Raw genomic sequence first — 22,418 nt, forward strand, 5'->3', positions numbered from 1 at the left:
ACTATTTTTTAAAAGAAGACATCAAAGGCAGATATTCAAGAGCATCATGCAAGCAAAATGTTGGATGGAACGTGTTTTAATTTAAGCAACCGTATACCGTATTAATCGTGAAGTTTTAGAAACATTAATTTATTTTTCAATTGCACATCGAAATAGTTAGTCACCCATGTTCTCAAATTTTTTACGCATAATAAAGAAGGCTACAAGTACAAATGACTTTAAAATATATTGCTTACGTTTCATTGTAAATGTTCAAATATTTCTCTGGAATAATATAGCTGCATTCATTAATTACAATTAATTTAGTTTTAATTTTCATGCAAGTTCCACCATATTTTAGAACTATTTCTTCTTCTTTCTACACACACTAATGCAACCCTCGATGGTCACATACCTGGTATATATCAATTTACTTTGACCGTCGGTATTAGAAATACTAAGAGGTGAGAGATACACGGAAGCAGCCATCTTGGGAGCCAATCGTGCAGCGAGAATTGTCAAAAGGTATCAATTGAACCCGCATACTGTTTGCTTAAATGGTTGATTAACAAGTATTGAAATAGTCATAAAATCTACTTCCCAGATAACACAAAATCGTAATAGAAAGTTCATAATAAATCGTTTTCATGTCAATTTCACATTGGAATTGTATAATAATTAGAGTATGTCAAATCGAAGTGAACAATAAGTGGTTTTGCAGTCGTGCGTGCCTTCATATACAATTCATGACTGTGAATTATAAAGCAGTATAGACGATTGCAATATTTGATTATATCTTAATCATATATTCAGGAGTATTTAGTTGCGTGTTATAAAAACTACGCAAAAAAGAATTACAAATAATTGTCAAAGCTTTCGCACGTATATCGCCTCCACTTTGGTATATATATGTTCTTATATGGCGTGAAATATAACTTTTTCGTTCAGATATGATTTCGCATATCTCAATTGCAATCGAGATATACAAACCAAATGGTTTACTGGGTTAAGCTATTGTCACGCACCTTGAATATTATACTCGGACACATTGTGTATAAAGCTTTGCAATGCATTTTACACTGATTAAGTTGAATGATATTGTGATTTGCAGCTGTAACTGGATTAATCCAGATTATTTTCTCTAATGCCAATGTATATGAAAAAACAAAATAGCAACATTGCAGTTGTCAGTCTTTCTCTTTCTTACTCACAGCATTCGCATTTTCGCACTTTTTGTGCCAGTCGCACTCAAGGGCATGGTGTGTTGCTATCTCTTTCTCGTGTAGGAGTGAAGAGAGCAACTTTCAAATGGTCGTCGTTAAAGGGGAATTCCCAGCAAATTTTTTGGTTCCTGTCAAAATTAACATTTTGGTACCTATGCGTGGGACATCGAAAATGTATGAATTTGACAGCCACTTCACCCCGTAGGTCGCACTTTTAGACTGCGGTGTCCAGTAAGGTGCAAAATGCGGGATACTTACATTGATTTAGTTTGTTTTATGTTGACACGCCACGATAAACAAACTGTTAAAAACCTAGTAAAGTGATAAACTTGATTGTTTCAGGGTTTGCTGTGGTTTCCAGCAACACTTTTGCGCTTCCCTTGTGAATTTTTGTTTCTACCACCCCATCGGCAGGCAACCATGTTTTCGCCGCCAACATCTCGTGTGTGCGAAAATAAGATAGCATGTCAGCATGTTTCACTCAACTGCCAGCAGTCTGATTTGGGCCCGATGTCAAATTTTGAGCCCAGGACATGCTGTCGCTGACGTTCACTGCAGCTCGATATAAAGATGTCGATGGGGTAGTTTCTACAGTTGCACGCGTGAAATCAGCAAATCAGGAAGATGGCACTTTTTTGACAGCAAATTGGCTCTTTTGCGATACAACGTGTCATGTCCTGTCCTGATAACCATTAATTTTTGGTCATCTCATCTCTCTTGATTAAATACTAAAAATAGGGATTGCGCACACGCACACTTTGCCGCGTATACGTATACACGCGATTTGTTGCTGCTGATGTTGGTTTTTTCATGATGCTGTTGTAGTTTTTCAAACTGGAGAAAAACAAACCACCAACACAAATGCAAACCCAACAAACATTTTTGTTTAAGAAGAGCTTATTCAACTATTGTATACCTAATACCCGTGGAACAAGTGCTTGATAAGCTTTTATACAACAAAAATGTTCCTTGGGAATTAGCAAATTTTATTAATCATGATTACCATCTAGATTGCTAATGATTACTTAAGATTATTATTGATAACTATCCAACTTTCCACAAGCGATAATAGCGGCTGTTGGGTACAACTTTCTGAAGCGCACAGTTCGGTTTTGATATTCAATGCAGGAGCGATTACTGCGGTTACTATAGAAGCCACTACAGTTGATTGCTGGTTGAGTGGAAAAATGTAAACATTGTTTAGTTTTCGCAGATCAGCCGAAAAGGAATTTAGTTGAAGATAAGCGAATTTTTGTGCTTTCTTAGCTATTATTTTGTGAAATAATCTTTGCACTAGGCCAACAATATTTCATCTAAGAATAGCCACAAAACTGCGCATCCGTATAACTGAATCACAGAACAGGCTACAAGGTAATTAACAAAAATTGGGTAAAAGGTTTTTATGTAATCTACAAGTAACCCTTCAATAGAGCACCCCTCGAGCAGTAAGTGGCAAATTTTGATGTCGCTGCCGTCGCTGCTATATGTAACTCCCTACTCAAAATAATTTTCGCGTCGAAATTATGTGAAAAGTTATGTGATTATTTTCCATCTAACTTTTCCCGTACTATTTACGTGAATTTAGCGTAGTTTGCATTAGTATGCGCCCAAGTAACAATTTCAGGCTGATCAAACGCTTTTATAGCTGATTTTATTCAACCTGTGGCTGATCTATGGTTTAGGTTTAGAAATGAAAACCTTTTTTCAGCTCTTGAACATCCAAATCTGGTGATTTTATCAAGCTTCAGGCTAATTAATAACTGCTTTCGAAGCTGCAATGAAGCTTAATAGAAACTTTCTTGCGCTTTTAAATAGCCAATTTGCGCAATGCTGTCAATTCTATTTTTAGAACAAGAAATAGTTTTACAATCTGCTTTTTCAGTCGCTTAATCAACGCTTTATCAACCTTTATGCAGCCAAAAAAAAATCTATTTTTAAATTTAAAAAGTGGAACGCGTCATTTTTATTTCGCCGTGAACGCGATTATTTATAGTTTCGAATAACTTTAATTCGTACAAGTAAGCTAGCTAATTAAAAATGCATGTCTTTTTTTTCGGGAATTGAACCCGCCATCTTTTGATCCATAAGCACTCATCGTATGATCCGCCCCATTTGCATCTGCAGAACAGACAGTGAGAATATCTTTACACCTGAAGCCTAACCCGTCTAGCGTGAAGCAGTCGATAATGTCGATAACTGACTGACTGATAACTTTTGCTGTCAGCCGAATTGCAAAATTTTATGATCTGGCAGTATGTGTGCTGTGAGCCGAAAGAAAACTTGGTAGAAGTTTGTAAAGCCACTTTAACACCCTTAAGCAGTCTTAAACTAGTTTGAAAGCTGTGAGCCTAGTGAAAGCTTCTGCTCTACATTTTAACACCTTTAAGCAGCTGTAAAACGGTTTGATGTTTATGGCTGTTTAGAAGCAGATTGTTTAGCAGAAAAATCCGCTATAAAGCTTTTTTATCAACTTTTGGGAGAAACTGGTTTGAAAAACTTAAAGTGGCTTAAACATCGCTTATTTAAACACCATTTGAGTGCTTACTTTATGCAGCTTTGATCGCCTTAAACCAACCCGTAAACAGCCATTGCTCTTGCAATTCAGCTACCGTTGTTACTTGGGCGTGCATTTACGTGGAAATCAGATAGATGTTATTGTATTTTCCAATAATGTTCAACTGAAAGTCACGTAACTCCCTGTAGAGAAATTTATGTGATTTTTCACGTGGAAAGAACATGTGGATTATTTTGCGTGTAGCACATAGTAATATTGATAAAGGTACATGGATATTTTATGATGCGTTTGGCAAACTATTTCTGGAGGGCGCTACCGACAGATTTTACAAAAAATCGATTACTTCCTTCGAGCCTGTTAATCAGTTCTCTGTGACTAAAGTCTTTTTCGGCTGGTCTGCGAATACGAAACCATGTTTACATTTTTCCACTTAACCGGTAAACAATCGTAGTGGCTTCCATAGCAACCGCAGTAATCGCTCATGCACTGAATGTCAAACCCGAACCACAGACAAACAGACATAACTCTTGGAAGGAAAATCTACAAAAATTATCGTACCTCACATTTAGCCTGAACACTAGCGCCATTTATGATCGACATTCCCAAATATCAAATAGCAACAGGAAAATCCTTCGAAGTAGCAGGTATTTTTATGGGGAATTCCTTTTCTTTCGTCAAAAAGCGCCACTTTGACCAAAACGGAGACATCCCCAACTAAGCTCAAATTTGAAATGACGGTTTAATCGGTACGAAGAATGGAAAACGAGTGTTATGTCTGTTTGTCTGTGCCCGAACTGTGTCATTTCAGAAAGTTGTACCACAGAGAACAGATTAACAGGCTCGAAGGAAGTAATCGATTTTTTGTGTGTAAAATCTGTCGGTGGCGCCCTCCAGAAATAGTTTGCCAAACGCATCAAAAAATAGCCATGTACCTTTATCAAAATTTCTTTGTGCTGGAGTCACATAGCAGCGATGGCAGCGACATCAAGATTTAGTTTGCCACTTACTGCTCGAGGGGTGCTCTATTGAAGGATTACTCATAGATTACATAAAACCCTTTTACACACTTTTTGTCGATTACCTGGTAGTCTGTTCTCTGTGGTTGTACCCAGCCGTCATTATCGCTCGTGGAAAGCTAGTTAAAGGTGCGTAGTAATCATTACTGTCCCCTGGTTGAAATCCCCTTGTTGCCTTACCCATGTTTTCGTACTTTTTTTACAGAGAACAGATTAACAGGCTCGAAGGAAGTAATCGATTTTTTGTGTGCAAAATCTGTTGGTAGCGCCCTCCAGAAATAGTTTGCCAAACGCATCAAAAAATATGCATGTTATCAATACCTTTATCAATATTTCTTTGTGCTAGAGTCACAGAGAACAGACTACCAGGTAATTGACAAAAAGTGTGTAAAGGGTTTTTATGTAATCTACGAGTAATCCTTCAATAGAGCACCCCTCGAGCAGTAAGTGGCAAACTAAATCTTGATGTCGCTGCCGTCGCTGCTATGCAACTCCAGCACAAAGAAATATTGATAAAGGTGCATGCATATTTTTTGATGCGTTTGGCAAACTATTTCTGGGAGGGCGCTACCGACAGATTTTACACACAAAAAATCGATTACTTCCTTCGAGCCTGTTAATCTGTTCTCTGTGCTAGAGTTACATAGCAGCGATGGCAGCGACATCAAGATTTAGTTTGCCACTTACTGCTCGAGGGGTGCTCTATTGAAGGATTACTCGTAGATTACATAAAAACCTTTTACACACTTTTTGTCAATTACCTGGTAGTCTGTTCCAGAGCTGCCATAAATACAGATATTTGTGCATGCATAAATTTGGGACCCTACCGTTTTCTCCGGAGTATTTAATTTTCTCGATCTAATCTTTTAAATAACATTAATAGTTTATGGACTACTTTAAAATTCAGGAACATTAGTAGAGCCAGAAATCACAGCAACTGAAATAATTGATGAGTCCCAAATTTATGTATGCACAAATATCTGTATTTGTGGCAGCTCTGGTCTGTTCTGTATTTTTTTTTACGTGGCGTTGAGTCCTTTTCTGGTAGAGTGTACTTTAGGTAAATTTTTATAGAAATCAAAAGGAGCTGGATTCTAAAACATGACAGCTTAATATTAAAACGCCATCGGTTGGGTTTAGCATTGCAGTGAAAGTATAGTTTTCTTAGTTTCGATTTTCGAAGAAAAACGCGATTTTTCTGGGCAATAGTCTTATTAATAAGCTCTATTTTATTAAAAGAAAATAAAATATTCCCGCAAAAATGTCCGGAGGAAGACGAGTTCCGGCGAACGAGGATTTATCCAATGTGGAGTTCGAAACTAGCGAAGATGTAGAGGTGCTACCGACTTTCAATTCAATGGGGCTCCGTGAGGAACTGCTGCGTGGTGTTTATGCCTACGGTAATTTGTGAAGCTTTTTTTTGAAGATTTTCATATTTCATTATAAAAATAATTCAAGGTTTTGAGAAACCGTCGGCCATTCAACAACGTAGCATTCTTCCGATCGTCAAAGGACGCGATGTTATTGCTCAGGCCCAATCAGGTACAGGCAAAACAGCAACATTTTCGATTGCCATCCTCCAATCTATGGATACCACATTACGTGAGACACAGGTTCTTTGTCTGTCACCAACGCGTGAGTTGGCTGTCCAGATTCAAAAGGTTATTTTGGCGTTGGGAGATTTTATGAACGTACAGTGTCATGCTTGTATCGGCGGAACGAATCTTGGCGAAGATATTCGCAAACTGGACTACGGTCAACACGTCGTCAGTGGTACGCCAGGCCGTGTGTTCGATATGATTAAGCGTCGAGTTTTGCGAACCAGATCCATCAAAATGCTGGTATTGGACGAAGCAGATGAAATGTTGAACAAAGGATTCAAAGAACAAATCTACGATGTTTACCGGTATCTTCCTCCAGCCACACAAGTCGTTTTAATATCCGCCACTTTGCCGCATGAAATCCTGGAGATGACTTCCAAATTTATGACGGATCCTATTCGTATTCTGGTTAAACGGTAAGTTTTCGCATGAGGATATTAAGCAATATGTTGATTTAATTTTTTTTGTCAGTGATGAATTGACGCTGGAAGGCATTAAACAATTTTTCGTTGCTGTTGAACGAGAGGAGTGGAAATTTGATACTTTGTGCGATTTGTATGATACACTGACCATCACCCAGGCGGTCATCTTTTGCAACACCAAGCGTAAGGTCGATTGGTTAACGGAAAAAATGCGCGAGGCAAATTTTACCGTTAGTTCTATGCACGGCGACATGCCGCAAAAGGAGAGAGACGAAATCATGAAGGAGTTCCGTTCCGGACAGAGTCGTGTTCTCATTACAACTGATGTATGGGCTCGCGGTATTGATGTACAGCAGGTTTCGCTGGTTATCAACTATGATCTGCCGAACAATCGTGAATTATACATTCATCGTATCGGTCGTTCTGGTCGATTCGGGCGCAAAGGTGTAGCGATTAACTTCGTGAAGAGTGACGATATTAGAATTCTGCGAGATATTGAACAATACTACTCGACACAGATTGATGAGATGCCAATGAACGTAGCAGATTTGATCTAAGTGGAAAAATGTATTTCCCTGTTTAATACATTCTTAATATTGGTAGGTACCTATAGATGTACCTTAGAAAAACCTTAATATTGAACACCGATATATATTTTTAACATCGGAAAATTGATGCACATAAAATAAGTGTAATTGCTATCATTGGAGTGAAAACACGACTAATAAAAATGAAACCAGACTACCATTTAATGAATATGTTTTTTTAAACAGAACGTCCATGTTTTGAATGTTATAGAAGCCATCAAGTTCGATTTACGCCTCTCCGATAAAGATGAAACGCTCTCGGTACATACCATCTTGTCTTTAATATTACACCGCATTTCGCAATTTCTGTATAGTAGTGCGGTAACCACCAAGGGTTCCATGTGCATGTCACATTCCCCCTTGTAAGCTTATTAAAATCTTTCCCCTCCTAATAATTGCTTTCACCATTTGTATCATATACATCATAGCCGTTGAAGCTGAATGGTTATTCGTTGGGATCGGGATATCATCATCCTATTACAGAGAAAATATCGTACGGCTCAAATTTGAAGGGCAAAACGATTTCATTGGCCGTATTCTCACAGTCCGTACAAAATGATATTTAACCTCGGAACACTTGCTCTGCAATTGTGCAGCACAAATAGCACGCAGACTGCAATATCTCAAAAAGAGGAGATACGGTCTGCGTCGCCGATCAGGGTAACAAGGGTAACTCGCTCCAGCTACCACCCTATCACTTCCTCAATAAGTGATAGGTCAGCTTGAAGGCTACAGTAAAAGTAAACGGGGCATACCACAATACCACAATCATTTGGAGCAGTTAATTAATAAAAAAATAGCACATTTTCTTACACTTTTAGGGTGACGGTTTGTGTTTTAAACGCGTCCAAAAAAATAACGTGTTCACAAAAATTGTAGAACACACTAAAATAAGCAACTTTGCTGCATATAGTAACTATTGTACCCAAAGCTAACAGTCACTTTAAAATCAGTTCTGCTTAAAAATTCTGTACACGATGTTTTCATTGCTTTCCTATGTTCTATAAAGTAATTTAGTAGGTTTATCGCTAGGATGCATACGGATGATAACTAGCACTGCGTTAACAAACAGTTGAATTAAGTTCCGAAGACGTGTCGATTTCTGTATGATCATTTCCAGCTCAAAACGCTAAAAAAACATTTTTACTCGACTCTTTTTGATTGGAATTGGAAATTGAATGTGAAAATAGTTTCTTTCTAAACCTAATATTTGATGAGCAACATTTCAAAAGGTCCAATGGGCAAATGAGAGATTCTCTTTGCGTCTCGTCTCTTACGCTTATTACGGCGGCATAAATGCACTTGAATGCGTCTATTTTGCATGAAACGGTTACTGGTGTTATTGTAAGCTTATCCTTTAGAATAATTGGGTTGAAATGTATTTATGCCGAATTTAAGATTTTTGCTTTCTGACCTAAAATGAACAATCTGACAAAATTTGGTTCAAATCCGTGAAAGTCGATTACACAGTTATCGGATACTTTCCATGTGTTGACTCTAATAGATAATTTTTAGATTTTACATAACTTGAGAACGGCTGGACCTAAGAAACAGTTTATATAAGAATTTAGTTCAAAGTGATGCGTATATAATTTGACTCTGTCAGTTTAATCAAAATTACAAATTCAAATATAAATCAAAAATAATATTTTAGTTGGAAATGCCCATATCAAATGACGTATAAGATGGTATAACAAAGGTTCCTTTCACCATTAGGTGGATTAAATCGGGTCTTTTGTCACCATCCGAAAAAGTCCATATTTGAATGCATACGTTACATTAGATGCTCCCTCAGTCTTTAACAAAAATATTTTTTAATTTACCTCCACCATCTCTCAAATCAGTCCACGGACATATAGACAATTGCTCAGAGTCATCGTCTCGCCATTACTGATTGAAAGTCTCTAAAACACTTGCAGAGCAAAATGTTTAATTTGGTTATCTGTAGGATTGGAGAGGTACATGATGTACCGTACATCCTCACGATCCTCATATTTGTTTAGCGTATGACTTGTACTATTGGAGCCTAAACCGAGGGATATGACGGTTAGGTTGGCTAATTGGTCGAAACTACCCAAGTAACATGTTCGTTGTAAAATAGCTTATCAAGCACTTATTCCACGGGAATTAGCTGCACAATAGTTTAATAAGCTATGCTTTAACAAAAATGTTTGTCGGGTAAAACTTCATCTGCATGTTGGGGCCAAAAATGTCCTAGTTTTAAGTTGAATCAATAGCGTCATCCTATCCAAAATGTTTCGAAATGAAACAAGCACACAAGATTTTAACAAAGTTGGATCACTTTTAAGTTTCAAAAGTACGTTTTTTATGGAATTGCGGAGTAAACAGCGTTCCAATAAATTTTCTGTATGCAGAAAAACGCAAAACGCTTTAATTTTTTCTTCTTCTTTTTTATTTTATACATCCATTACATGGTATCGATACGCAGGAACATTATTTTACTGTTGTTTCCCGTTCAGTTTCCTAACTTACTACTCCAAACACAATACCAGAAGCCGAACGTATTAAAGTTTTAGTCATATGATAACCGCTTTAAATAATATACTAGGTATCGGTGTCGTATACCAGTGATTTACGAAACTATTTGTCTAGGAAGCGTACAACCCACGCTAGATCAAATATTTACCCGCACTTGGGCTCCTAATCATAATTATGTCTCTGACAACGATCAAACCAATTATGAAATCACAATCAATGGTATAAAAGGACCATCAATATATCGCGGCGCGCACAAGTATGAGGCAGACGGTACTACTATTTTCGTTGGCTGCAATCGGCTCTGTCTGGGGAGAAATCCTGCCACAGGATGCCAACCAGGAAAATCTACTAACCGTGGTACCCTGTGTGAAGCGCCTATGTGAGAAGTATTTCAAATCTGAACGAGCGCTGAAGGGTTCGCTGGCGATTATTAACATCAAACCAGACACTTCAATATTTCAACTGAATATTCTCAAATCATTCAACCATGACCCTCAGCATGAAATGGGAGTGATGGTCAAGGATGGTCGCAAAAAGCACTGGAACGCAGCACACGTCACGGAGAAGGCAAAGAACTACATGCTGCTAGTAGGCGATTCATCGGAATTAGATGCACCAATTAATCAACTGCGCCGTTTGCCAACCTGGAACCCATTGGCACAAGTTGTTGTTTTGTTCACTTCAGAAATGACTCCGCTAGTTTTTGAAATCGAAGTACGAAATGCATTGCAAAAATTGTTTGAACATTCCGTCTTGAATGTAAACGTTATGGTGCAGCGCTACAATACGAGCCTTTTGGAGGTATGGACTTGGTTTCCATACGAAAATGGCGAGTGTGCCGACAACATAGCCAAAATTCGTTTAATTGATGAATGCGAATATGGCCCGGTTCCAATTCCAAGTGAAAACATACAAGCCATTAGTTTAGAATTGTCTAATCCTGCAGAAGAATATGCGAATGAAACTGCTACCTACTCATTGATTGACGAGCCTTCGATTACACAGCCAGAAATGGTGTGGATGTTTCAAGAAAAACACTTTTTTTCTGATCTCGGACCAAAAATACCGAAAGACTATAATTTCTGTCCGCTTAAAATAAGCACTGCAATATGGGAACCATTCGTTGTGGGTAATGCAACGTTTATCGAGAAAGGTTTGGAAGTGCTAATGATTGAAGCAATCACAACCAGGATGAAACTCACACCAGTCTACAAAGTTATCGACGCCGAGCGAGCAACCGCGCGAATCACTGCCGACAACCAGACTGGGATTTATGCGGATTTAATTCAAAGGTGAGATCTTTCGTACAAAATACTAAATTTCCGTACTATTGGTCTTTGAATTTTGTAGACGAACAGATGTGATGATCGGTGGTCTGTACGAAAACCCCATCAGCAGAAAGCTATTATCGTCGTCCATTCCATATTACCAAGATGAGCTGACCTGGTGCGTTCCAACCGCACGACATGCTCCGAAATGGCTCAATGTATTTATCATCTTTAGTGTTTGGATCTGGCTTGTGGCTATTTTGATCGTATTCGTCGGAGCGGGTGTTCTATTTTGCTTCAACCACGTGGAGCAGACATATCCGGAAAACTACACGTGGATGGCTCTACAATCCTTGGCTTTTTCCTTGAGTGTTTACGCCCATTATTGGCCAAGGCGATTTTCGACTCGCTGTTTTTTGATAGGATACATGATCTACGGTCTGCACTGGAACGCTGCCTATCATAGCTTTTTAATATCGGTCCTGACCCGACCAAGATTCGAAACGCAAATTAATTCTATCGATTCGGCTATTGCGGAAGGATTCCAGTTTGCCGGAGCGGAGAACACCTTGGTACATTTCGATAAGCCAGACTCGGTTGCGAAATATATCTCATCGGTGTACAGGACATGTCCAGACATGGACGAATGTTTAGCGCGTTTGCACTTAGAACGATTTTTAGCGGTGGCCGTATCAAGGGCTCATTCACAAAATAGTAAAAAAATTGGGGAAGCTGAAATATACTGCTTCCCTAGGATTAACAACATACATACATACTCGGTTGGAATGTTGGTCAAAAAAGATTTCCATCTGCTGCCTAAAATCAACGATTTGATTAGAAGAATCAGTGAGTCGGGGCTCTTGGGAAAGTGGCAAGTGGAGAGCGATAAAATACGTATCGATGAAGACTTGGGTGATTCGGGAGACGGCGGTGAACATGGCGATGGTCAAATCGTGCTAAAGTTCGAGCACATAGAGGGTGCTTTTATTTTACTGTTCGTCGGACTGGGCTTAGCGATGGTCTCATTCATCGGAGAAATTGTCTATTTCAAGTTAAAAATAAAATATAAGTGGAATGATGAAATATTCAGCAACCTAATATGCTAAATATTCGGATTTTCTGCGCTCGTGATACCGAATGTGCGTGCACAGCAATATCTATTAATGTAGGTTTTCTTTCCACAATATACAAAAGTAGAAGCGGTTTGTTTTTTAGCACTCTACAAATTAAATTATATTCTTAAAAAAGCTTTTATGTACCTACTACACGACTGTGTATATGAATAGGTTGATTAACATTCGACCTAGAGCATCACATTTTCCGTTAGTAGTTTTGCAGAAGGATCAGTTGCTCATTATATATTTTTATCTATTACACAAAAGAGTAATAATTTAATTAAAGATACAAGTAATTATTTAGAATACAAAATAATAGGAAAAAACAATAGAAATAATCAGCAAACTCAAAAAAGGTAAAAACTACAACAAGTTATACATTGTAATCACCACAGCCCAAAAAATTGCCGTTAACTCCACATATCTGTCATCTGTCATCACATATCTGTCAGATAGGAGTAAATGCAGATTAAGAATCAAGGGCCGATTCTTCAATATAAGCATAATTGACGTGCACAGCCCTCACCTCGGAAGTACCGATGATGACAAAGACGAATTCTACGCGCAGTTGGAGCGTGAATACGACCGCTGCCCAAGACATGATGTCAAAATTATCATCGGGGACTGTAATGCTCAGGTTGGTCAGGAGGAGGAATTCAAACTGGTGATTGGACGGTTCAGCGCTCACCCGCAAACCAACGAAAACGGCCTAAGACTTGTCGATTTCGCTGCCTCCAAGTACATGGCCATACGTAGTACCGTCTTCCAGCATAACCTTTACCATCGGTACACCTGGAGATCACCCAACCAGACAGAATCACTAATCGACCACGTTCTGATAGATGGTCGGCACTTTTCAGACATTATCGACGTCAGAACCTATCCAGGCGCTAACATTGATTCGGATCACTACCTAGTGATGGTAAGGATACGTCAAAAACTATCTGTTGTAAACAACATACGATACCGGCGCCCGCCACGGTATAGTCTAGCGCGACTGAAGCAACCAGAGGTCGCCGAAAACTACGCGTTATCTCTCGAAACCGCGCTGCCGGAAGAGGGTGAGCTGGATGAAGTCCTGTTTGAATGCCGTGAAAACAGCTATTATTAACAGCGTAGCGGAGAACGGCCTAGGCCGTGTGGTACCGAATCGACGTAACGAATGGTTTGACGAAGAATGCCAGCAGATATTGACTGAGAAGAACGCAGCGCGGGTACAAATGCTGCGTAGAACCACCCGTCAGAATGTGGAGCGATACAAACAGATGCGGAGGCAGCAAACCCGACTTTTCAAGGAGAAGATGCGCCACCAAGAGGAGAAGGAGTGCGAAGACCTCGAACAGCTGTACCGCTTTCACGACATACGGAAGTTCTATCAGAGACTCAACGGATCTCGCAAAGGCTTCGTGCCGCGGGCCGAAATGTGCAGAGATAAAGATGGAGGTGTCTTGACTGACGACCGTGCGGTGATCGAAAGGTGGAAGCAGCATTACGATGAACACCTGAATGGCTTGCAGGCGGAAGACCATGATAGCGGAGGAAGTGACCACATTGGTGTAGCAAGCAACGAAGATATGCCACCCCCATCGATAAGGGAAGTTAAAGAAGCCATTCAGCGGCTGAAGAACAACAAAGCAGCGGGAAAGGATGGCATTGGAGCGGGACTTATTAAAATGGGCCCGGACAAGTTGGCCGGCTGTCTGCATCAACTGATTATCAAGATTTGGGATACGGAACGACTACCGGAGGAGTGGAAAGACGGGGTTATCTGCCCTATCTACAAAAAAGGTGATAAGCTGAATTGTGAGAACTACCAAACAATCATTATCCTGAATGCCGCCTACAAAGTGTTGTCCCAAGTCATCTTTCATCGACTATCGCCAATAGCCAATAGATTTGTGGGAAGTTACCAGACCAGCTTCATGGAGGGTCGGTCTACAACAGACCAAATCTTCACCCTGCAGCAGATCCTCCAGAAGTGCCGCGAATTCCGAGTCCCTACGCACCACCTGTTCATCGATTTCAAAGCCGCATATGACAGCGTAAACCAACGAGAGCTATGGAAAATTTTGGACGAAAACGGCTTTCCGGGTAAGCTTACTAAACTTTTCATGGCTACGATGGATTGGATCCAGTGCTGTGTGAGAATCTCGGGTGGATTGTCGGACCTATTCGAACCTCGCAGGGGACTTCGACAAGGAGATGGCCTTTCCTGCCTGCTATTCAACATTGTGTTTGAAGGTGTTATAAGACGAGCGGCGATTGAAATGCGGGGCACGATTTTCAATAAATCCAGTCAATTTATCTGCTTTGCTAACGACGTGGATGCTGTCGGCAGAACATTTGAGGCGGTGAAAGATCAGTACACCAGACTAAAACACGAAGCAGAGAAGATTGGATTACAGATAAATACGTCTAAAACGAAGTATATACTGACGGGCGGTACCGTCCGCGACAGGGCCCGCTTGGGCAGTACCGTGGTAATCGACGAGGATGAGTTCGAGGTAATCGACGAGTTCGTATATCTTGGCTCACTGGCAACAGAGGACAACAATACCAGCCGTGAGATTAAAAGGCGTATTATCAGCGGAAGTCGGGCCTACTACGGACTCCACAAACACTTGCGGTCGAACAATCTGAGCCCCCGTACAAAGTGCACACTGTACAAAACGCTAATTAAACCGGTTGTCCTCTACGGGCATGAAACGTGGACACTGCTAGAAGAGGACCTACGAGCACTCGGAGTTTTTGAACGGCGGGTGCTAAGAACCATCTTTGGCGGAATGCAAGAGAACGGTGTATGGAGGCGAAAAATGAACCGCGAGCTCGCGCGTCTCTACGACGAACGAAGTATTCAGAAAGTGGTTAAAGCTGGACGGTTACGTTGGGCAGGACATTCTGCTAGAATGCCGGACAACTATCCTGCAAAAATGGTTTTCGCATCGAATCCGGTAGGAACAAGATGAAGAGGTGCACAGCGAGCGAGGTGGCAAGACCAGGTGGAGCGAGATCTGGCAAACACTGGGTGCCCGCGGAACTGGAGATCAGTTGTCATGGACCGAAACAGATGGAGATATTATACTGCGCAGGCCTTGTCGTTAGACGTTAGGCCAATTAAGTAAGTAAGTAGGAGCAAATGAACACAAAAAATTAATCCAGCTCCAACCCGGATTGAATAAACAAATTCGATAATAGACTAAAGAATGCTATTGCCAATAGTGTCAAAAAAGATAGATGTTTCAAGCCATTTTTCATTAGAGAAGTTTTAAACCTAAGAGGTTCGCTCGCCTCTGGAGGGAGGCCAAGTTATTATGCAGAAAACCATTAGAAATATATTTAATGTTTTTTTTAAACGATGATTCTACAAACGATGAACGGAGCCTTTCTCCGAAAAAAAACCGCGCTGAGAAACGCGGACTAATACACTTTCGGACGAACAGCGTCACACGCAGTACATTGCAAGTCGTAAGGGCCTGCATAGTGTCGTCGTCCTGAAAGTAAAAACACGTTAGATTAAAACTTCTCGGTCGGTGGTTTCTACAACAGGTGGAGGAAGAGGCACAATTTGTGTCTAAAAATAGACCAACCCATGTCGCTATGGTTAATAACGGGGGTTGTGCAGACTTCTTTTGTCCAGCGCCTCTGTGGTTCAAAGGTACAAGGGTACCAGTGAGCGACACGCCCTGGCAGGTGTTGTGGGTTCAAATCCGGTTATAATCTCTGATTACAGCTTGGTTCGACCCATGCACCTTCCAGCATTGGACAAAAGATAGGAGTCACAACGACAACTTGTTAAGCATAGCTACCTATTACCCCCCCCTTCCTTTCCACCCTTCCCCTTCATTCCCGAAAAAAAATCGTTCTTCATTACTTTCCCTTACCGTCAATCAATATATCAATATATGCCTGACCGCATTTCAAGGTCATGACTACAGTCACGCGTTTGGTCAATATATTTAATGCTTATGTTACAGAATTTTCTTTCAAATTGATTAATTAATCAATTTAGCTAAGTATTCATGTAATAAAAGTAACTTTCTAGTGGTTTTCAAAAGTTTGCGTACAATATGATTACTGCTAATTAGTTTGCTGTTGAGAAGAATGTTTTACAGAATTTTTGAGGACTGCATAGCTTTCGGCACTCTTGCATCGAGCCTACTTTTCCCTCCGCAAGACGCTTCGATCAAGGAGCATACGCCGCACAAAGCTGACCATGTACAAAGCGCCAATCCGACCGGTAGTCCTATTCTTCAGCTGACGAATTTCTCGCCGGATCTCTTCGAGATCGGGAGCCGACACGCTGTTGTCGTTTGTAGGCACTCCGAGGTTAACTTCCGTTGCATCTCCTATATCGCTATATCGCCGTTGAGGTGCTCATCGAAATACTGCTTCCACCTGTCGACCACCTCGCGCTCGTTTGTGATTAGATCACCTCCCTCGTCCCTACACATGTCAGCTTTAGGTGTGTAGCCCTTACGTGTTTAGTTCACCTTCTCGTAAAACTTGCGCGTGTCAATAGCCCGAAATAGTTGTTCCAGCTCCTCACGATCTCTGTCCTTCTTCTGGCGCTTTTTCCTCCTCAGGGTCATGGTCAACTCATTCCGCACTCGTCGATACTTGGGCAAATTCTCTCTCGTGGATATGCTTAGACAGTTTTTCCAAGCACTTTTTTCCTCTCTACCGCTTGTTGGCATTCCCCGTCAAACCAATCATTTCGTGCACTCGAGGTTTCCACTCCTAGCACCGAGGTTGCGGCCTCGTTGATGGCCAAGCGTATCACACTCCATCCGTTTTCGAGGGTCGAAACATCTAGCGCCACAGAAGAAGGCAGAACTTCATCCAGTATGCGTACGTAGTTTTCGGCAACTGGTGGGTTGTTTAACTGCCGGATGTTTAGAAAAGGGCGGCTTCGTCGCGAGGTATAAACCGTCGATAGTTTTAAGCGCACTTGCACTGGTCGATTTGGTTCGAAGTTCGTTGGTCAGGTGATCTCCAGGTGGCTTTGTGGGCTATCTTTGTGGGAAAAGAAAGCGCTTCTGATCACCAAGTCTCGAGAAGCTGCAAAGTTGATGCATCGCTGGTCGTTGTCGTTCGGGTCGGTGTGCAGGCAGTGGGTCCCGATCACCGGTCCATACATTGCTTTCCTGCTGACCTGGACGTTCATATCCCCGATGACGATCTTGATGTTCCGACGTGATCAGCTGTCGTACGTTGCCTCCAGTTGCGCATATAACGCTTCCTACTCGTCTTCGGGTCCACCTTTGTGTGGACAATGCACATTTTGAATGGTGTAGTTGAAGAAACGGCGTTTTATCCTCAATACGCACAACCTCTCGTTGCTCGCTTTCCAGTCCATAACGCGATCTTGCATTTTGCCCAACACTACGAAGCCGTTCTAGTAAAATCCACACCTTGTCACCTTTGCGACAGATTTCCTGTAGTGCCACGATGCCGACATTTTGCGGTTCTAACTGAACGAGCAACATCCGGCCGCCGTCCACGAAATTTAGCGATTTACAGTTCCAGGTAGCAAGCTTCCATTCCAAATCCTTGTTTCGTCGCCTTTGTCTATGCTAAATGTTCCGAGTCGAATTTTCTTGATTTTTCGTAGTATTTTTGATAGGCCGTTTCTTCAACTGCACCATCATAAACGTGCACTGTCCACATGAAGACTCGCCCATGTAGACCCGACCATTGGCGTAGCTAGAGGGGGTGCCTGGGGTACCAGGCCCACTCCAGAATTCTGCAGGCCCCCTCCAGAAATTTTCCCCCAGTGGAATTTAAAAACCGAAAGAAAACTCAGTGTACATATATGTTCTCGCTGCGTAGATATTTTCTTTTTCACTTGGCATCGCAAACGCATAGTTGTCGTCGTAGTCAGTAGCCTAGTAGGCACCCCAGCTTATGCTGTTTCAAGCAGTCGTCTCCATTCAACTCTATCTTGGGTCACTCGTCGCTAATTTTCCAGTCTCAGAAGTCGCAAATCACTTTCGACCTGGTCAAGCTATCTAGCACGTTGTACCTCCCTATTTCTGACACTGGTGCAGTTGGTAAAGAGAAATATTTTCGTCGCACTGTAGCCTATTGACTTTCGCCAGATGACGATGGCAATCTCTCCCAAGAGTGCTTGTAGCTTGTGATTCATACGTCTCCGCTTTCAGTTTGTACTCCGCCAAATATCGTCCGCAATACCTTCCGCTCGAACATGACAAGAGCGCGTATGTTGTCCATGCGCAGTATCACGGCTTCAAGTCCATAAAGACTACTGTTCTACGTCTAATGGCGTATGCTTCTGGAGTAGCGATTTGGGAAGGGCAAAGTAGGCCCGATTTCCCGCTTAAATACGCCGCTGGAGTCCCTTACTTGTGTTGTTGTCAGTGGTCACCAGCGATCCCAAACACACGAATTTATTGGCCACTTCTAGTTTGTCTTCGACGCATCTATATTTAGCCCACTCCTCCTAGACTCCGCTTTCGTCGAATCACCCCCTGAAGTGCGATGCAAAATAAGCCGTCACCTTGTCTCATGCCTCGCCGCGTCTCAAAGCAACTGGAAAGTGTCCTCGAGATCACACGAAGCATATCACTCGATCCAATATAGCTCTAATCAGTTGTTGAGGAAAACCGTGTTCGCGCATTATCTGCCATAGCTGGTCCCCAGCTAGCATTTTCATATGTATAAAAAAGGTAAAAATAAGCATTACGTACAGATATCCATGCTAAATAAATCGTAATTCATGCGCAAAATTGGCACATCCGTACTATTTTGGAGGCGACTATATAAGTATTTATATACGATTATATCCGATTAAGCGCGAGTCGCTCCGTACTACTCTACGATTTTGTGCTGAAAATCGTATGTATGTCAGTCATTATCATTATATACGACAAAAAATCAACTTGATACCACTTTATCCAGCTTTAGTTACGATTTCGAGTTTGTTAGGAGATATTTACGATAGTTTTCGTATATTAATATACGAGTTGGTGCTAGCTAGGTCTCGATCGACTATATCGTATGTTGATTTGAAATCAATAAAGATGTGATGCGTGAATACGTTGTACTCCCGACATTTCTGCAAGATCTGTCGGATGGTAAACATCTGGTCCGTAATTGCGCGGGCCCTCGTGAAGCCGGCCTGGTATTTTTCTACAAAACATTGTGCTATCGGTGACAGCTGGAGTAACAAGATCGCAATGAAATTTTTTTGGAAGGCACCCCCTAGGCCCCTTCTAGGGAAATTTCCTAGCTATGCCAATGGACCCAACGACGAGAAGAAAGCGTTTTATGTCTAGCTGGGGGCAACGTACGACAGCTGCTCGCCAGCGGATATCATGTATAGCGACAACGGCCAGCGATGCATCAACTTTGCAGTTTCCCGAGGCCTGGTGATCAGAAGCACTTTCTTTCATCTGGTCACCGAACATTGAATCTGATCGACCATATTCTCATCGATGGTCGGGTTTTCTCGAACATCTCCAACGTACGCTCCCTATGGGGTGCGGATATCGATTCAGATCATTTCCTAGTAGCAGTACCTGTGCGGTCAAAACTATCGACGGTATGTACCTCGAGGTTGAACATTCGGCAATTAGACAACCCGCGACGCGTACTACCTTCCTCCGTGGAGCCAGGTGCTTCGACCCTCAAAGATAGTTGGAGCAGAATACGTTCAGCCAACAGTGAGGTCGTTAAGCGCCTGGAGGAGAGCTAGAACAACTATTTCAGGCTAGTGAGACGCGCAAGTTTTATAAGAAAGTGGACCAGTCACGTAAATGATACACACCAAAGCCTTACATGTGTAGGAAAGAGGAGAGAAACGAGCGCGAGGTGTTTGGTGGATGGAAGCAGTTCTTTGATAGGTATCTCAATTGCGATATAGCAAAAGGATATGGAGCGAAAGTTATGAGGGCCTACAAATGATACCAGCGTATCGACTCTCGATATCAAAGAGTAAGTGACAGGTAAGCTTGAAGCGTACAGTAAAAGATATAAACGGGGTATACCACAATAGTTTAAAATAATGGACGCAGTGGTAAGAGTACCCAACAAAATAGGATGGTAATCAGTTGGAAACAAATGAGCTTTAAATGCATATTGTCAACATATTTTGATAAAAACATTATGTTAAATCACTTAACCATAGAATTTATTCGAATACAGTTTTCTGTGTTTTCGACAAGAATGAATTAAAAATTGCTGTCAAAAACCCGATTTAATCCACCTAGTGGTGAAAGGAACCTTTGTTATACGGTTTTACTTGCTATTTGAGATAGAAATCGACACATCTTCTGAACATAATTCATCTATCGGTTAACGTTGCGTAGTGCGTTGGTTTACATAAAATTTTTGAAAATTGATTAAGTTTAGAAAATTTGAACAAAATAGGAACACTTAAATTTAGATAGATCTTTTTTCATGAAATTGCTGAGTAAGGATAAGTAAGTTGTTATTAATCTGAGTAAGTGCAAATAAAAGTAAGTTGTAAGAGGAAATCTTATCCTTTAGCGTACGAATTGTCTAGTAAAGGTCTAATTTATAGGTTTTTGAACTATGCATAGTTTCCTGTAATGCCATTCTATTTGAATCACATCAATAGAGTTTTCTTGAATAATTTTCATCAATTTTGATTAACTTTCGGTTACTCACGCTGTTGTATTTTATACAACACGTGTAGGTTTTTCAACGCCATATTGTTATAAAGTTACAAATCGTTGTTTAACTAACGTATATTCTTCAACAAACTTATTGTGAGCAAAATATCATAATTATTCAATGCATTAATAATTTAAATTGTTGGGAAAATGTATGCAGCAAAACTATCAACAAATGTAAAATGTTTAAAATGTATCTGTCTGCTGGTAGTCAAGTAATTCGGAGTCAAAATTAGGGTATTCTTTATAATCAAAGTTCTACAGTTCCTAAACAAGCAAACATACAGGTATTTCAGCAAAGTTGTGTATTTTTACTACTTGTACATTGTACATGTACTACAACATGAAAAATTACAAAAAGAGCAAAAATAGAAAAACTGATTTTACAAATTCATATACAATAAATAAGATATTTTTATCTTCGCTGCAGAGATAGAAGGTTCCTGTCTTTAGCAAAATTTCTTGTAATAATAGGCTCTATAACTTTGCAAAACACATCACAATGACAACGAAGAAAAATATTTTTTTATTTTACTTTTAGGGGGATTAATCAAAATTTAAATTCCACCAGACGATAGAGCTTTCAATTTCAAGAAACTCTTCCAAAGGTTTGATAAACCTAAAACCAAGTTTTCCCAGTCAAAACCCCAGTGCACACGTTTTCTTTGGTTTGGGGCTATTTTGCGCGCGAGTAACCGTGTTATAAAAGTTGGCGCGAGTGTTCGAGGATTAATATCTTTTGACCGGTAAAACCAATTCTTATGAAATTTTGCATATATATTCGTAGCGTCAAAACCTCTCGTATGATATTAAAATAATTGAGATTAGGTAATTTATCTTGGTTAAAATCATTATATATTATTGTTAATTTTGGTGTGGTGTATACGGTTGCTCATAACTTTCAAATTAAACGTCCAATCAAAAAATCATTCAATAGTGATCTATTAGGATATATTATCTTTCAAATGAGACTAATAGCGCATAAATCGGTTTGGCCATTTCTAAGAAACAGGCGATAATTATTACCTTGTCAAAGCAGGTTTTTTAAGCATAACTTTTAAACTACTTGTTTGTTTTCAATTAAAAATTCCTGAACAATTTAACTTTAATAAGGGCTTTCATTTGATACTAAGATCGTTGAAATCGGTCATGTAGTTTCGGAGAAACCCGTGTCACGTATTTTTCACATTTTTGCTTATAACTTTTAAACGAAACATCGTGTCACGAAACAACTCAATAGTGATCTACTAGACTATAACACCTTTCAAACAAAAGTAATAGCGAACGATTCGGCTCAGCCATCTCTGAGAAACAGGCGATAGAAAAAATCATTACATACACACACACACACACACACACACACACACACACACACACACACACACACACACACACACACACACACACACACACACACACACACACACACACACACCCACACACACACCCACACACACACACACACACACACACACACACACACACACACACACACACACACACACACACACACACCACACACACACACACACACACACA

General features: G+C 40.6%; 2 protein-coding genes across 2 annotated transcripts; both read left to right on the forward strand.

Moving 5' to 3' along the window:
- Positions 1–5,870: 5,870 nt before the first annotated feature.
- On the forward strand, positions 5,871–7,496 carry LOC128742313 (eukaryotic initiation factor 4A-III). Its single transcript, XM_053838681.1, has 3 exons — positions 5,871–6,133; positions 6,192–6,750; positions 6,806–7,496. The coding sequence occupies exons 1-3, from the start codon at positions 5,995–5,997 to the stop codon at positions 7,311–7,313; spliced, it is 1,206 nt and encodes a 401-aa protein (XP_053694656.1). The 5' UTR covers positions 5,871–5,994; the 3' UTR covers positions 7,314–7,496.
- Positions 7,497–10,100: 2,604 nt separating this feature from the next.
- Positions 10,101–12,216, forward strand: LOC128745615 (uncharacterized). Its single transcript, XM_053842692.1, has 2 exons — positions 10,101–11,134; positions 11,193–12,216. Exons 1-2 carry the CDS (start codon positions 10,101–10,103, stop codon positions 12,214–12,216), a joined length of 2,058 nt encoding a protein of 685 aa, XP_053698667.1.
- The last annotated feature ends 10,202 nt before the right edge of the window (positions 12,217–22,418 follow it).

Source organism: Sabethes cyaneus, chromosome 1 (assembly GCF_943734655.1).
Source record: "Sabethes cyaneus chromosome 1, idSabCyanKW18_F2, whole genome shotgun sequence".
NCBI lineage: Eukaryota > Metazoa > Arthropoda > Insecta > Diptera > Culicidae > Sabethes > Sabethes cyaneus.

What these genes read in the sequence shown, in the direction of transcription:
- LOC128742313 (XM_053838681.1), top strand. Translation starts at nt 5,995, where the DNA reads ATGTCCGGAGGAAGACGAGTTCCGGCGAACGAGGATTTATCCAATGTG. An exon ending in GCGTGGTGTTTATGCCTACG is followed by an intron (nt 6,134 to 6,191) that starts GTAATTTGTGAA and finishes AAATAATTCAAG; the next exon opens with GTTTTGAGAAACCGTCGGCC. An exon ending in ATTCGTATTCTGGTTAAACG is followed by an intron (nt 6,751 to 6,805) that starts GTAAGTTTTCGC and finishes TTTTTTTGTCAG; the next exon opens with TGATGAATTGACGCTGGAAG.
- LOC128745615 (XM_053842692.1), top strand. Translation starts at nt 10,101, where the DNA reads ATGAGGCAGACGGTACTACTATTTTCGTTGGCTGCAATCGGCTCTGTC. An exon ending in TATGCGGATTTAATTCAAAG is followed by an intron (nt 11,135 to 11,192) that starts GTGAGATCTTTC and finishes TGAATTTTGTAG; the next exon opens with ACGAACAGATGTGATGATCG.